General features: G+C 46.6%; 1 protein-coding gene across 2 annotated transcripts in view; it reads right to left on the bottom strand.

Moving 5' to 3' along the window:
- The window catches only part of TFPT (TCF3 fusion partner), a 310,340-nt gene that overhangs the window by 90,420 nt on the left and 205,885 nt on the right, over positions 1-14,035 (bottom strand). For both annotated transcript variants that reach the window (XM_069637997.1, XM_069638007.1), the window contains one exon: positions 6,136-6,205. In XM_069637997.1, coding sequence (XP_069494098.1) covers positions 6,136-6,205 — 70 coding nt within the window. The remainder of the gene's footprint in view (positions 1-6,135; positions 6,206-14,035) is intronic.

Below are 14,035 nucleotides of genomic sequence, written 5' to 3'. Positions count from 1 at the left end.
GATTGTCACCTGGTATGTGCCAGGCCTGTGTACACTCCACAGGGGTGGGAGTTTAGGTGAAAAATGTGGCCACAAGCTGGGTCCGGGCTGCCTCGCCACATGCCCTTTCCCCTCCCATGGGCAGCGCCTGTGCATGTGGTTGGGCATGTGGGGGCACCACCATGTCCACTGGTACGTCCCGCCGTGTTGCAACATTGTGCAGGACACATGCTGCCACAATGATCCTGCACACTACTGGGGCTGCATATAGTAGCTGGCCACCAGAGCGTAAGCGTGACTCGAGCACTCCGAATGTGCGCTCCACTATGCTCCTGGTTGCAATATGGGCAGCGTTGTATCTTACCTGGGGTGGTGTTGTGGGGTTCCGGATTGGCGTCGTCATGTGGTTGCTTAGAGGGTAGGCACTGTCCCCTGGGGAGGTGCTAATGGTTGTGATTAGTTGGGTTTGTGTATTTGTCTGTGTGTGACATGCATGCATGTGCACAGGCATTTGTACTCTCCTAGGAGCCATGTCGTCATGCTTCCCAGCTTCCAGGGCCCGTCTCAGGGCGGACATTCTGTATATGAATCTGTCATGGGTCGAGCCAGGGTAGTTTGCATAGACAGAGGGGACGATTCCCTTGGCATCGCATACAACCTGCACGTTGATGGAATGCCAGTGCTTGCGGGTTCGATAGATGTGCTCAGTGGTGCTAGGTGGACGTATGGCCACATGGGTGCAATCTATGGCACTGAGCACTTTGGGGAAGTGTGCCACCCTGTAAAAGTCCTGGACCACGGCCTGCTTTTCTGCGGGTGTTCTGGGCATGTATATGTGCCTGCGGACTGAGGGGCGCGCAGTCATGATTGCCAACACCTGGTGTAGGCAGTGTGACTGCGTGGCCTGTGAGACCCCCCCACTATGGCAGTTGTCCGCTGAAATGACCCAGTGGCCAAAAAAATGCAGGAAAACGAGCACCTTCTCAAAGGGGCTCAATGCTTGGGAGCACAGGGTGGGTGATGTAAGGTCAACTTCCCACTCCCTGACCAGGTCTAGGATGATACGAGGTGGAAACCTATTACCTGCCATAGACCTGGTCGTCAGGCATCCCAAAAAGGCTGGTCCGGGGCAAAAGAATGCGAGGCCTGGCTATTCTCCTCCTCCTGAGGTGTCCCACGATCAGTGCTGCGACAAATGGGGCATTCATCGTAGCTGTATATACGTGCGTTTGTTGTTTGCGTGCACTTTTATACTGCGCGCGGGGACGCTTCCGCCTGCCTTCGTGTGGCGGACGTGTTGACGTGTCGCGGGTTTCCCGTATTCGATTCCATGAATATGTGATGTTCGCCAGTGGGCGTTCCGTGTATTTCCCTGCAGTACTTTCCCCAGTTATGCCTTCTTTTTCACGCGGTGTTCCCCATTCCGCGTGTTCCGCCCCCTTTTTGGTGTGTGCGCCGACGTTGTGCGCGTTGCGCACAGCGTTTGGGATGTTGCTGTGACGTGTGCGCGCCACGCTCGGATTTGGCGCACATCCCACAGTAAACACGCGCAGGCCCTTCCATGAATCGCACGCGTGCACATGCTTTTTCATGCTTGCGCCAAGATTTTCGGCGCACAGTTGTTCCATGAATCGGCCCCATAGTGTTTATATAACTAAACCCTATTCGATGCATAAACACTTTGGAATTCGATGTAACATTTTTCAATGGAAAAGAATTAATGGTATTAATCTTCGATGGAATGGATTTGATGGAAAGACACTTAACCATCAAGTACAGATAGTGATGGATTATTTACTGCTTAAATGGCACCTTAGGATTTAACTCAGCTAGTTGATGTGATCATCCCTCGGTTCACATGTCTTTGTTTTGCTCTCCCAGCTATGAGCATGTTGAAACAGATTGACTGGGGTGTATAGTGCTCATCAAACCACCAACATAACAGAACATAAGCTAGTTGCTCAAAATCACACAGAGTAGTAACATTGATACTAGACTGCAGGTTTGTTGATTTCAATGCAATCGCATCCTCTGAACACAATCCAAGATAGTTGGGATTCCTATAAAAACTTCCAGCTAACAAAAAGCTGCCACTTCTTAGGGTAGCCCCCACCTCAACAGGGTGCTCCGAGATGATGTCTAAACACGAAGTTTTTGGCAGGAGAATGGCTTGTGTAATCCAGTAGATGTGGCCGAATGTCAGCACATATTTTCTAGATACTATCTGAAAGTGTGGGATCTGGTAAGCTCTTGCATGCTACCCAGCAAAGTATTATTCCAATGTGATACACAGTTTATTGTGCTTTTTCAAAGATGTGTTTGATCTTAAGTACTGCTGCGAAATGTAGCTCAATTATTCTACACACACACACACACACCTCTCCACTGCAACCCGTTCTACGTCGCTTGGGAAACAGAGGCTGGCTCCGGCCCCACACTCCTGGGTTAAATAGACAAACTTGGATGTTGTTGCTGCGATTGTACGATGCGGTTGGAAATTAAAAAGAGCAGTTCGTGCCTTGAGGTCGTGTTGTTTTTGTGTCATGGGAGCGCACACAGCCATCTGTTATGAAGACAGTAGTCCTAGTACTTGGTCCTCATAGCAGTGCTCCCGCCAGTACAGCAGCCACTCTCACACAAAGACTACTTCTCGTGCCATCCCACTCAGCATTCCTGGCATCCCCTGCAACATGCAACCCAATCACTACTCAAAAACCAAGTGTTAAGGGCCAAGGCAAAAAAATAATTAAACAAAACCACTCACGCACTGAAAGCAAATCTAACCCCAGAAATATTTTTTTAAAAAATGGTGAACTTGATTTTTTAAACAATAAAAAGAAAATCACATTTCAGGGTAAAAAAAAAAAAAACCTACAGAATAACATAAAAGTGAATAATATCAATTAGTTTAAGTATTGCAAATTACTTCAGCGATTTAAAAAACGATTATACACAGATGCATGGTACCTTTCTATTCAAAGTTGGCTGCTAGTTGTGGCATGCCAAGATGGCTGCCTCCATGGAAGAGCACACAAAAACTCAAGACTTCTGAGATGGGCAGCAATGGGTGGAAAAGCATTACAGACTCTCGCTCAAACCCCATATTTGAAGCTCTTATGCTAATGACAATAGTGTCAGCTTTAAAGTTAGTGCTTTTAGCGACACCTAATTGCCCAAACTTAAAAATGGGGAGTGATATACTCCCACCTCCAAATCGTATCTGAAGCACTGACCAGAACCTTCCCCTATATTGTGACAACATGAGAAGGAGACACAGCAACCATGAATGCCAAGAGTGACTTCAGATTATTAGGGCTGTGCTATAGCTGGACCCGACCATTGTGTATTTTCTCAGTATATAAATGTAGGTTTTTAACAGAGACCGAGTACTTTAACAAAGAATGTTAACCTAAGAAAGGGTACATCAACTTGCCGCTCAGCAAATGTTTTGGAATATATACTCATAATCCCTCATCATTGACTATGCGGGGTAGGGCTCATAGGAGTTGCAGTCTGAATCATACGGAGACCCAAAGGTTGCAGACTCCCTGATCTAAGGAAATATTTTTCAGATATGTGAAGATATTTGTCACGCTTTTCCAGTTTACGGTTTTATACAACTGCATACCACATTTAAGTGTCAAAATTAATTTAAAACCCTAAAATGAAGTGTATTCATATGATACCTCGAAGATACATTTCATGACATGAGCAACTAGGCACACAAACAGGGATGATAAAACTAGATCAGAACAATGTGGGATCAAGTGGTCTCCCTGATGGGCTTTAACCACCCTCACCAAATTCTGAAATGTCACTGCATTGCATTTTTTCTCTTGGCTTTTAATTTAAAAGGTTTCTAGCTCCCTTTTGGGGGCAAGTCCTCTGCTTAACCTTGGGGACCAACAGTGGGGTGGTCAAAGAGCCCATGGACCACCTTGGGCTTGTGGATGTGGGACCCAGAGAAGGTATACGAGGGATCCCCAGACCAATCCTATTGGATGCATGCAGTAAAGCAAAGGGCAGTCACATGACCACACCCATCAACACAAGTGACCATCATTGAAAGAGACCGGTCTAAAACCCCTTGAGGATTCCTTCAATCCTATATTAGTACTGCTAGAGAGCCCTCCCAACTTCTTAGCCAGACCCAAACACCCAGAGTTTCTAGGGACTCATGCGTTCCCTTAAAGAGCACAGACTGGTAAAATTCTGAATTCAACAGTGTGTGGAAATCCAGCCCTGTTGAAGGAAACATTTGAAAGCATGAGTAAGACTAGAGCAGACTGTGGGACTCCCGCAGATACAAAGTTGCAATCGAGGTACGACGAGACTGAAAGGAAACGTAAGTCCATGGTCTGTGCAAGGGACAATGCAAACAAAGTGTTCTCCCGCTAACATCCATAGATCAAATGTACCATTTCCCCACAACAAAAACTTTACACACACAAAACAGCAACCCCTGCTTTCCAAAGGCTTTTATAACTATTACACGCAGGGAATACAGCGGCGTACAGTTAAAATCTGTCAATGTCAGCAGAACCTTAAAGGGGAGGGAAGGGGACCTCGTCATACACAAGGTCATCCAGTCCTGAATTCTGGGACTTGTCTCCTAAATGTCAAATAGGAAAGAAAAGTAAAAGTCCCAGAATCCAAAGGGAAAAAAACTGGACCGTATGGCCTTCTCACGCATGGTCACAGGAAATTTGAGAGCTCTGCATATCTAGGACAATTTTAAAATCCAAGATGGCGGCAGACCTCGATATACGCTCAGGCCAATCCCTCCCCCTTACCCCACCTTCAGCCCACCTTACTACAGGCACATGGCCCAAACACAGCCCAGGCCACACTACACAGGTGCAATCGATACCCCAAAGCACCATCCAAAGGTAGGAGAATCTAGACAATAAAACCAGCACATTCAAGTGTGGAGTATTGGAGAAGAAGCAGGAGGATGGAGAAGATTGGAGGGTGGATAGTGGAGATGCTTGGGTGTCAGGTGAGACCAGATGAGTGTGGTGAGTAAAGGGGGAGGATGTGAAAGGGATTATTAGAGGCAGGAAGAGGTAGATGGAGATTTTAATTTTGGAGGTGAAGGTCCAGGATAAGTATTGTTTTAAGAAGGAGGGTGGTTACCGTAGGAGTGAACAAAGTGTCTTAAGGAGAAGAGTGCTGCCCAGAGCGGCAAAGAAACCGGGTGCAGTAAAGGAGAGGCGAGCAGTATTTAAAAACCACAATACATTTGGAAGAAAGAAGGAAGAGAGACAGATGGAAAGATAGCGGTGGACAGTTGTGTGAAGAATCATTGGCAGTGAGATGGTAACACCCTGAATGGAAGGAGTTGCCCTCTGGTACCCCCTGGCACTAGAGGAAGAGATGCAGGGACAGCCTCTCAGGCCAAAAATGCCAATACAGGTTCCAGTAGCACAAGTCCGAACAATGCAGGGTCTAGAGGTGTGAGGAGGTAGGAGACTGGACAGCAACCACAGGCACGGATAGGCTACTATGGGAGTAGTCACATGGGTGAAGGGCGGTGGTGATCACATCCTAAAGTGGAGAGGCAGTTAGAAGTAGATAACAAGGCCACACTTCTCTTTTGAACAACAGCAGTCTGCAACAGAACCGTCTGAAAGTTGCAAGCGTTGGTGCAGCCTAGCAAAAAGCCCATGCCGTCCATAAGAAGCTGCCAAAGAAAGGGTTCAGGAGAGAGTGGTCAGGAAGGCAGTCTTGGGGGTGTGTGGGTCCTAGAAAAATCCACCTAGATAAGAGGGATTGAGTAAAGGACAACCTTTCCTACAGCACCTGCAAGCAACACAAATAAAGTGGGAGAATTGTGTTTATCCTTTAAGTTTGTGGATTTCAAGAGACATTGGATATTGATTTTTGGGACTTTCTTGAACTGTGGTACATTGAGCGCTGCTTTTGAGAAACCTCTTGGGAAGTAAAGGTGGAGGAAGGGAAACTCACATACTTTGACTCCAATATTGAGAACTCCACCAGTTCTACATTTATGTTATGCCCTGAATCCCTACACTTGGGACCATCATCCCAACCTATTTGTGTACATGCTGCGTCTCGGTCGCAGTTCTGCAGTCAGTAAATTTGTAACACTGTGCAAAGATGAAAATGGGTGATCTCTAAACACTGATTTCATACCTCAAGTGAAATGCTGAGTTGGCCATGTCGATAGTCATCACCATATGAATCCAATATCCTCATCAGGAACCTGTAAACAGAGCAGGCAACACTGTCAATATGTTTCGTTGTAGACCACAGATAACCCCTTTCAACACATGCTCTGCTCTTTATCTTCCTTCTCCAATCACCACCACATCTTCATGGCACCATTTAATTATGTGTTTCTGCCCTTACATACTGAATGTTTTCCCACCCACTAACACTTCTTAATTCATTTAAAATAGAAATTCTCATTCTCCCTTCCCCTTCTTCCCATTCCAGTCTTCCACATCAGCATTTTCTCTCCCTCTACTTACCTTCTCCTTTCTTCCCCTAACCTTAGGGTTATTTTTGACCCTATCCCGTTAACTCTCTACATCCCTTCTTTAGCCCACAGTCATTAGATTCAACTTTACAACGTTCAGAAAATAAATCATTCTCTCACCTTTAAGGCAACCAAAATGCTTATATTCAGCCCTCGGATTTGCCTGTTGTGATAGCCCTTTCCTCATCTCCCTGCTTCTGCCCGCTCATCTTTACAGTCTATTTTGTTTGTTTGTTATCTGCCGTTTCTTCCACATCCCTCCCTCTCGTTACTCTTCACTGGCTTTCCTTTCTTCCCCACCCCAATTTAGCTATTTCTGTGTTATCTTTAAGTGTTCAGGGTCTTGTTCACTATTACAACTTCTTGTTACTCTTTACACTCACCTTATAGTCTTCTCATCTTTTAAATGTTGCACATCCCCCCCATCGACTCAGTTACGTTTTTTACTCGTCCTTTGCTAGTCCTCCAGCTCCAAAATGCTCTTCTACCATCTGTATGCTCAGCTTCCACAGTGTCCACTTTTTGAAACACTACTTAATCATCTATTTCCATCCTCTGGTCATTCTTGGTGGCTGACCTTTCTTGTGCCATTTGCATTTACTCTTTTTTGTAACTGCTTTGTTTTAACCATATGTACAGCACTTTAGAGGGTGTGGTCTATACATTCAAATAAGTAAATCAAATGCAGTGAAATTAAACTCTGGAAGATGAGCAAAGTCAGTTAGGATGGCTGTTGAGATTGATTTCCAAAATCAGCCTGGTTGAACGGATTTTGTGGGGCCACCTTATTGTGGTAAACAGGGAATGCACAGTGATTAGCCAACCCCAATCAAGGTATGGTAGAGCGGCAGGGCTTAGTCTCAGGAAGGGTGCGAGAGTGGTCTAAGGTTACAATGAGTCCACACAGAACAAGACCAGTAATTTCAGATAGACTGGTATGTAGATTCTATACTAAATAAGAACAATTTCTACTTAAATATTATCACATCAACACTTATATAAAATCACCCATTGGAGGAATAGAATAGCATAGCATAGCATTTGATTCAATGACTAATGAATCACAGGTAAGTACTCCGATGTATAGAAATAGAAAGAACTCTTCAGAATAATCACTGAACAGCCCTCCACCTCTTATAAAGTCCAACCCCTATGATGGTTTGGGGCCTAGTGCCCAAAGGTCACCTGTTCCAAAGAATACACTCTTCAGGTATGTTTTAGCAACCCCAGGGAAGGTCACAGGAGACCCCAGAAGAATGTCAGATGGACACAGAGCCCCAGAGAAGAAGCAGCAGACCAAGAGGACCTCCATAATAGAACGCTTTCAGATTTGCAGTAAAGACTTACCTCCAAGGAAAATCTACCCCAAGTGAGAGGGACACCCAAGGGTGGGCATCTTGAATAATTATCTACCCCAGGACCCAAAAGGTAAGTATTCACACTGGTAGTTTGGCAGAAGGGACTACCAGCTGGAAACAACACAGAGTAAATGGCTCTTTTCCAAAAGGTACGGTTTTCCGGATTCCAATCAATGGAACTGAGCCAGCAACCCAGGAAAGGAACAAATGCACTTTCCAGTTCATCAACCAGGCCTGCATAGAAGCTTTTGGTGAGGGAGAACCCAGGAAGTGTGGTTTTCAGGATTCTATTCACAGGAACTGAGACAGCGACCCTGGAAAGGGGCAGAGGCTCTTTCCAGGACATCGACCAACCCTGCAGAGAAGATTTTGGTGAGGGAGATGCCAGGAAGATGCAGGAACCTGCGAAGTTGGCTCCCAGCGCCTGAATGAACAAAAGACAAAGGCAGCACAATAGCAAACTATCTCAGGATGGGTTAATTGAAAAATAAACCCAGAGAAAAGACAGCACCAAATGTGTTGCAGAACTAAAAATGTTCTTTTATTATAACAAAATTGCCCTCCTTGATGACACGTGTGCGCGATTGAACGCGGAATGAAAGATCGCAGGGATTGAACCCAGAAACTGGCAAGCAGCAACGAGATAAGATATAGGGGGCAGACAAGATATTAAGATTGCATTCAATAATTAGTAAAGGGGCCTTGATTTGAAAAAGGCTTTAAGGAAAGCCGAAACACGTGTCATCAAGAAGGGCAATTTTGTTATAATAAAAGAAATGTTTTAATTCTGCAACACATATCTGGCGCTGTCTTTTCTCTGGGTTTCTTTTTCAATTAACTTTTACCAGTGGTTTTTTTGGCATTTTATTTCTTTTAACCACAACCCAGTAAGACGCGACTCATAGTAATATTTTGAAGAACAAAAATAGTAGTTCATCAAAAAATATGTCACCTCGATAGACCTGACCTTTGAAGCCAACAACTCTTAAGCTATCTCAGGATGGGAAAAACAGCTTGAGGGTTGAAGTCTCAGCACCTCTCTGGACAAAAGCAGCGACCTACAGCCAAGCAGATGATCTGGGCAGGAAACAGCGGGATGGGGGGGGGGGGGGGGGGTGCCAGGTTACATGGCCCAGGAAACGGTTCCAGAGTGGAGGGCTCACCACCATGCAGATTGCATGGAAAAAATCCTTCAGCAGACCTGCCACCTCCAAGTTGCAAGAACAATAAAATCTAGCAAAAGGAGCAGGGATAGGGCAAAGCCAGCCAATCACCAAACCGAGCTGAAGCCAAGATTCAGATGACCAACCATTCTGGTTGGTCACTAGAACTGCCGTTTAGACTATGTCGCCCCCAAAGGAAGAGAGTGGGATAGTCCTGTATTGGCCCAAAAGAGCTAGGACTGCTTACAAGAACCTACATGGTCAGAACTGCCATTTTAGGCCTACCTCATGGTGATCCTGAACAAAGGAAGCCCTAAAACGCAAAAATGGTAGAGGGAGGAATAAAAAATAAAAAAAACATTGGTACCCCAATGGCTACCAAAAAGGTACATTGGGCTCCAATGCCATAAAAGTCTTGCACCTGTGGGGAAGCCAAAACTAACCTGTGCAGGGTGATAGGATTACCCTGCGGGACACTTGTGAACATGAGAGGTAGCCGTGGAACTGGGCACATCAGGGGTGACCTAATACAATATACCTTAAGTATAAAAGGGGGGGGGGGGCGCTGTTGTGCATTCAGCAAGATGGCCGCATGATTCAGCAGCTCCGCGGCCTGTGTCCCTGACACTGTCATTCGGATGCTTTCCATGCACTTAACTGCTGAAAAACAACAGATAAAACGTGTCACAGGGTCATATCTCCTTCCCAACTGAAACAGAGCTCTGCTGGCCCCATCACACTGTGACCGGCCTGCTGATGCCATTATCGCCACCCGGACAGCGCTTTTGACCGGAAGCCTCGCCTGCCTGCACCGTGCTGTGAGGGCGCGTGAAGACTCTGAACCCTCCCGTGTGAGCGCTGCAGGGAGTGGTGTGAATCTCCTGCAGCTACGGGCGTCCTTGTGCCTGCCCTTCCACTGCCGCTGGGCTCCTACCGCACCCGTGGACCAGGCGGCCTGACTCACTCCCGGGTCTGCTGCCCCTCTCCTGCGGCGCTGGCGGGATTCGTGGATGTTCCCCTGGTGCCCCGGACACCCAGCTGCTCCCGACTGCGGAGGCGCTCCTTCAACTGCTCCTCCTCTGCACACAGAGCCTTAATCCCTCTCGACACTCCTGGGCTGGGCACTATGACTTTTCCTCTAATCTTCATACAGGGCTTGCTCCCGGCGGCATATCCCATACGCTGCAAAGTACACCTTGACTGGGATTTTGCAGCCCGTGCAGCGTGAGCTTTAAAAGTGTATTGTAAGAGCTGGCCAGGTAGCCTCCTGTGCTAAGGGCCAACAAGCAACATCATACTGGTGGCACAACCTCTCACTGGCAATACCCTTTCTTCCCGTACTGGGGCTCTCTCTCATTTCCTCTTTTCTCGGGTCTGCTGTCTGCCCCTTTAACCGGGCAGCCCCCGGTGCCACCTGTTTAACTGCCCCTGACTGCTCCTCCTGGGCTGTTGCTCTCACCAGGTAGGGCGAGCTTGCCGATTCTTGACCAGGCTGGCTGCAGCTGTGCCCCCATTCGCATCAGAACCACTGCAGCCTCTCAGGCCCGACCACTGGCGACTCTCTGCACCGACACTGTGGTCACTACACCATCACAACAAAGTATTCAGCTCAATCTCCTGCTCAAACCCCTACTTGAACTCCGGTCTCAGGCCTCTGCATCCACCATTCCGGCAGCCTCCCCCTACTTCCCACCTACACTTCCTCATCTGAATCGTCCACTTGGCAGTCGCCCCTCCGCGTGGCTGCCATAACCAAAGGAGGGGAAGGGGGGAGAGGGGGGAAGAAACAAAGGTCTATCAATATGTAGACTAAGGCTGCGCCCAGTGAGCAAGAGGAGGCTGACGAGGCCATGTCAGGTCCCTCCACACTAGCTGCAGTGGAACCCACTGAAGTGCAGAGCTTAATGGACTGCATGCAAGATGGGTTCACCACCCTCAATACGAAACTCAACGACATGAGTGGCACGAGCAGCGCCATAAAGGCTTGCATGGAAAAAACCGGCACACGCGTCACCGAGGATGATATTGCAGCGCTCCAATCCGATGTGACCTCGCTCACCAGGCAGGTGCAGACCGTCGGCAAGAAAAATTACGACTTGGAACCCCTGCCCCGGCGCAACAACCTGTGCATAATTGGTATTCATGAAGACGTCGTGGTGGGCCCCATGGAAGACTTTGTTGAGCGCCCCCTTCTCTCTTCTAGACGGCCCCAAACTGTCACCCCAGTTCGCTATCGAACGTGCTCATCGCTCGCTAACTACAAGGCCTAAACCCGCCCCCCTCATCTGACAATTGCACAAGTTCTAAACTACTGTGACAGAGACACACTGCTGAGAGTTGCCAGGGCTAAGGGGGAGCTACTCCTTGGTTCGAACAGAATCCACCTATACCCCGATTTCTCCATTAACGTACAGCAGGAGTGGAAATTCTTTGTGGTGAAGCGGAGGTTGCATAAACATGGGGTGAAGTATGCCATGCTATTTCCAGCTAAACTCAGGGTTGAACACTCAGATGAAGTTTACTTCTTTACTATCCCGGAGGAAGCCATGAGATTCCTAGATTAGCACATCCCGGTCTACCCTCCAGGAACAACAATGTTGTTAACTCGCGGTGTAACTATTTTACCTGCTTATGACAAGCTTTACAGATATTCGTGTCTGGTCTCTCCCGACATTAACATTTGTGTTCTCCTTGTGTGCAGGTTATCCACGAAGTATTGTGCATATCATAATTGTAACCTATGTGGGTGCTGTGTGGAGGGCCAGGCTGTATGCCTTGAACAGTCCCCACCCATGCAAGGTTGAAAATGTTTATTTGGTACTCGGTATTCACTCCTTTGATTGGGAGGGTGTGGGTTTTTGGGGAAAGTTTTTTTTTTTTTAAACTCTATTGTTTTTTTACAACATATAAACATATAACACAGTCTGGCACTTCCTGCTGCGATTCCGCCCTGCTTGGCAATTGTCTTGTCGTGCATCCGTGGCCTCTCTCGCACCTATCTTCAGTGTCCTGTATTGCCGCATGATTGACCCCTCGGGGTCATACATTATCTACGTTGGGTCTCCTCAGCCAGCTTCCCACCTCAGTGAGGGCTCACAACCCCTGCAAAGTTGCCTGCTTGTCAGTGGTCCTCCGACCCACTGAGGTTTGTTGTACTGTTCCTTTCTCTATGTTCCAACAATTCCTGTAGTAGCGAGTTCCATGCAAGTATCTTGGTTCCACTCTCACTTACACCCTTTTGCAGCGTTCCGGTTCACACTGAAAACGCGGCAAGCGTCCATTTCTTCAGGTCTGCCCACCACACCTCTATGGTCGGCCCTATGCTAGAGTTCCATGCCTTTGCTATGCAGCACTTTGCCAGCATGCACATTAAGTCTTTCATTTTTGCTACATGTGTCCTTTGCTTTCCGGCCTTTGGGAAAAGGCCCAGTAGATAAGACTCTGGTGTCCACACTTGCATGTGAATTCCACCCTCAGCCGCTTTTGCTTTGATAGTGCCCCAGAACTTTGTTATCACCGGGCAAGTTCAAAACATATACAGCATATCAGCATTTTCTACTGCGCATCGGGGGCAGCTCCGAATTAGCTTGTTTCCCATATTGGACATTCTCCTGGGCGCAAGGTACACTCTGTGCGTGAGGTAGAGCTGTGCTTGTGTAAATCTCATGTTTCTGGATACTTTCTTCGCATACCGGAGGGCTCTGGACCATTCCTGGTCAGTGAATGTTTTCTGGAGTTCAACTTCCCATCTTGCCTGTGCCTGCAGTTTTTGCAAATTGTTGCTTTCAAAGAGCTGCTCATAGAGTCTGGAGGCAGTGTGTCCCCCTTATGACACATACCACACATCCAGGGCCCCCTCGGGTAGTTTCACCCACCGCTTTCTGATTGTCCGGACCATGCTGTTATACAATATATATTGTCCTCTGTGTAGGTTATGCTCTTCCATCAGGGTCTGGAATTCCACCCATTGTCCGTCTTGCCATAGATCCCCGATCTGGGCCGCCCCCTCACCTTCCCAATGTTTTCGATATGTCACCAGGGTCTCTGTTCGGGCGCCGACTAGTCCCTCAAGGGGAATCTGCGTGGAGCAGGGGTCTGGTTTCCCTCAGATTTTTCATGCCCTCTTCCATAGAGTTAGGCCCAATTTGACCATGTTGGGGAGGGTCTTGATCAGGGATTTATTATACACATCTTTGTTTTTTTATTTCCTTTCAAACAGAATTATTTTCTTCAAATAAGTATATCCATTCAGTCTCTCAACACGTGTTTCTCCACGTTTAACGCACGTGGTTCATCAGGAGAGTTTTCTGTTTACAAAACAAAACAAGACAAAAAACACATTTTTTTCTCCTTAGCTATATAAACTACAATGTATTGTTTGTATACAACAAATTTGGTGGTCGAGGCAAGCCACCAATATACATTTATCATACTCACCAATTATTTCAATTTTTTCTTTCCCTTTAGTTTAATAAACAATTGTCCTTTCTTAACTTCCAGACCAATTTTATGGGATTCCTATGAAAACCAGGAGTAATAAAACTTTTTAGGCTAGGGTAAAGTTTAGGTAATCCCTATCTTTTCGGTGACATACAGTATCCCTTAGTTTACTCTCCTCACCTTATTTTTCCCGGTACGATTGCCTTCAGTCCTTCTCAATCCATGTTACAATGAAAAGTGTTTTGAGTCCTCTTATTTGTACTTGCGGGCCCGCTACGCGTGACATCATCACACCGCGCAACGCGATGACGTCATGCGTTACGTAATGATGTCACGTGTTTCCTACACGATCGGAGATCATCTTGTTGGTCGAAAAAACTATGTTTTTTACTTAATTTCAAACAAACTAATTCAAGATCTTAGCACTTTATCACAAGTGAATTCCAATTTTACTTTTCACCATATCTGCAATTATATTTTTAAATAAACATTCACAGAATTTCAAAAAACAAAAAAAACCAAATCATTACAACCAATAATTCATTTCATTATCTGAATTTAGTCCTGTATTGCAAGTATCCAGAATACAAATC

This window comes from Ambystoma mexicanum, chromosome 1q, assembly GCF_040938575.1.
Source record: "Ambystoma mexicanum isolate Mex_15411 chromosome 1q, UKY_AmexF1_1, whole genome shotgun sequence".
NCBI classification, from domain to species: Eukaryota; Metazoa; Chordata; class Amphibia; order Caudata; family Ambystomatidae; genus Ambystoma; species Ambystoma mexicanum.
Note: the sequence above shows the minus strand (reverse complement) of the source record. Positions and strands in the feature narration are given on the sequence as shown.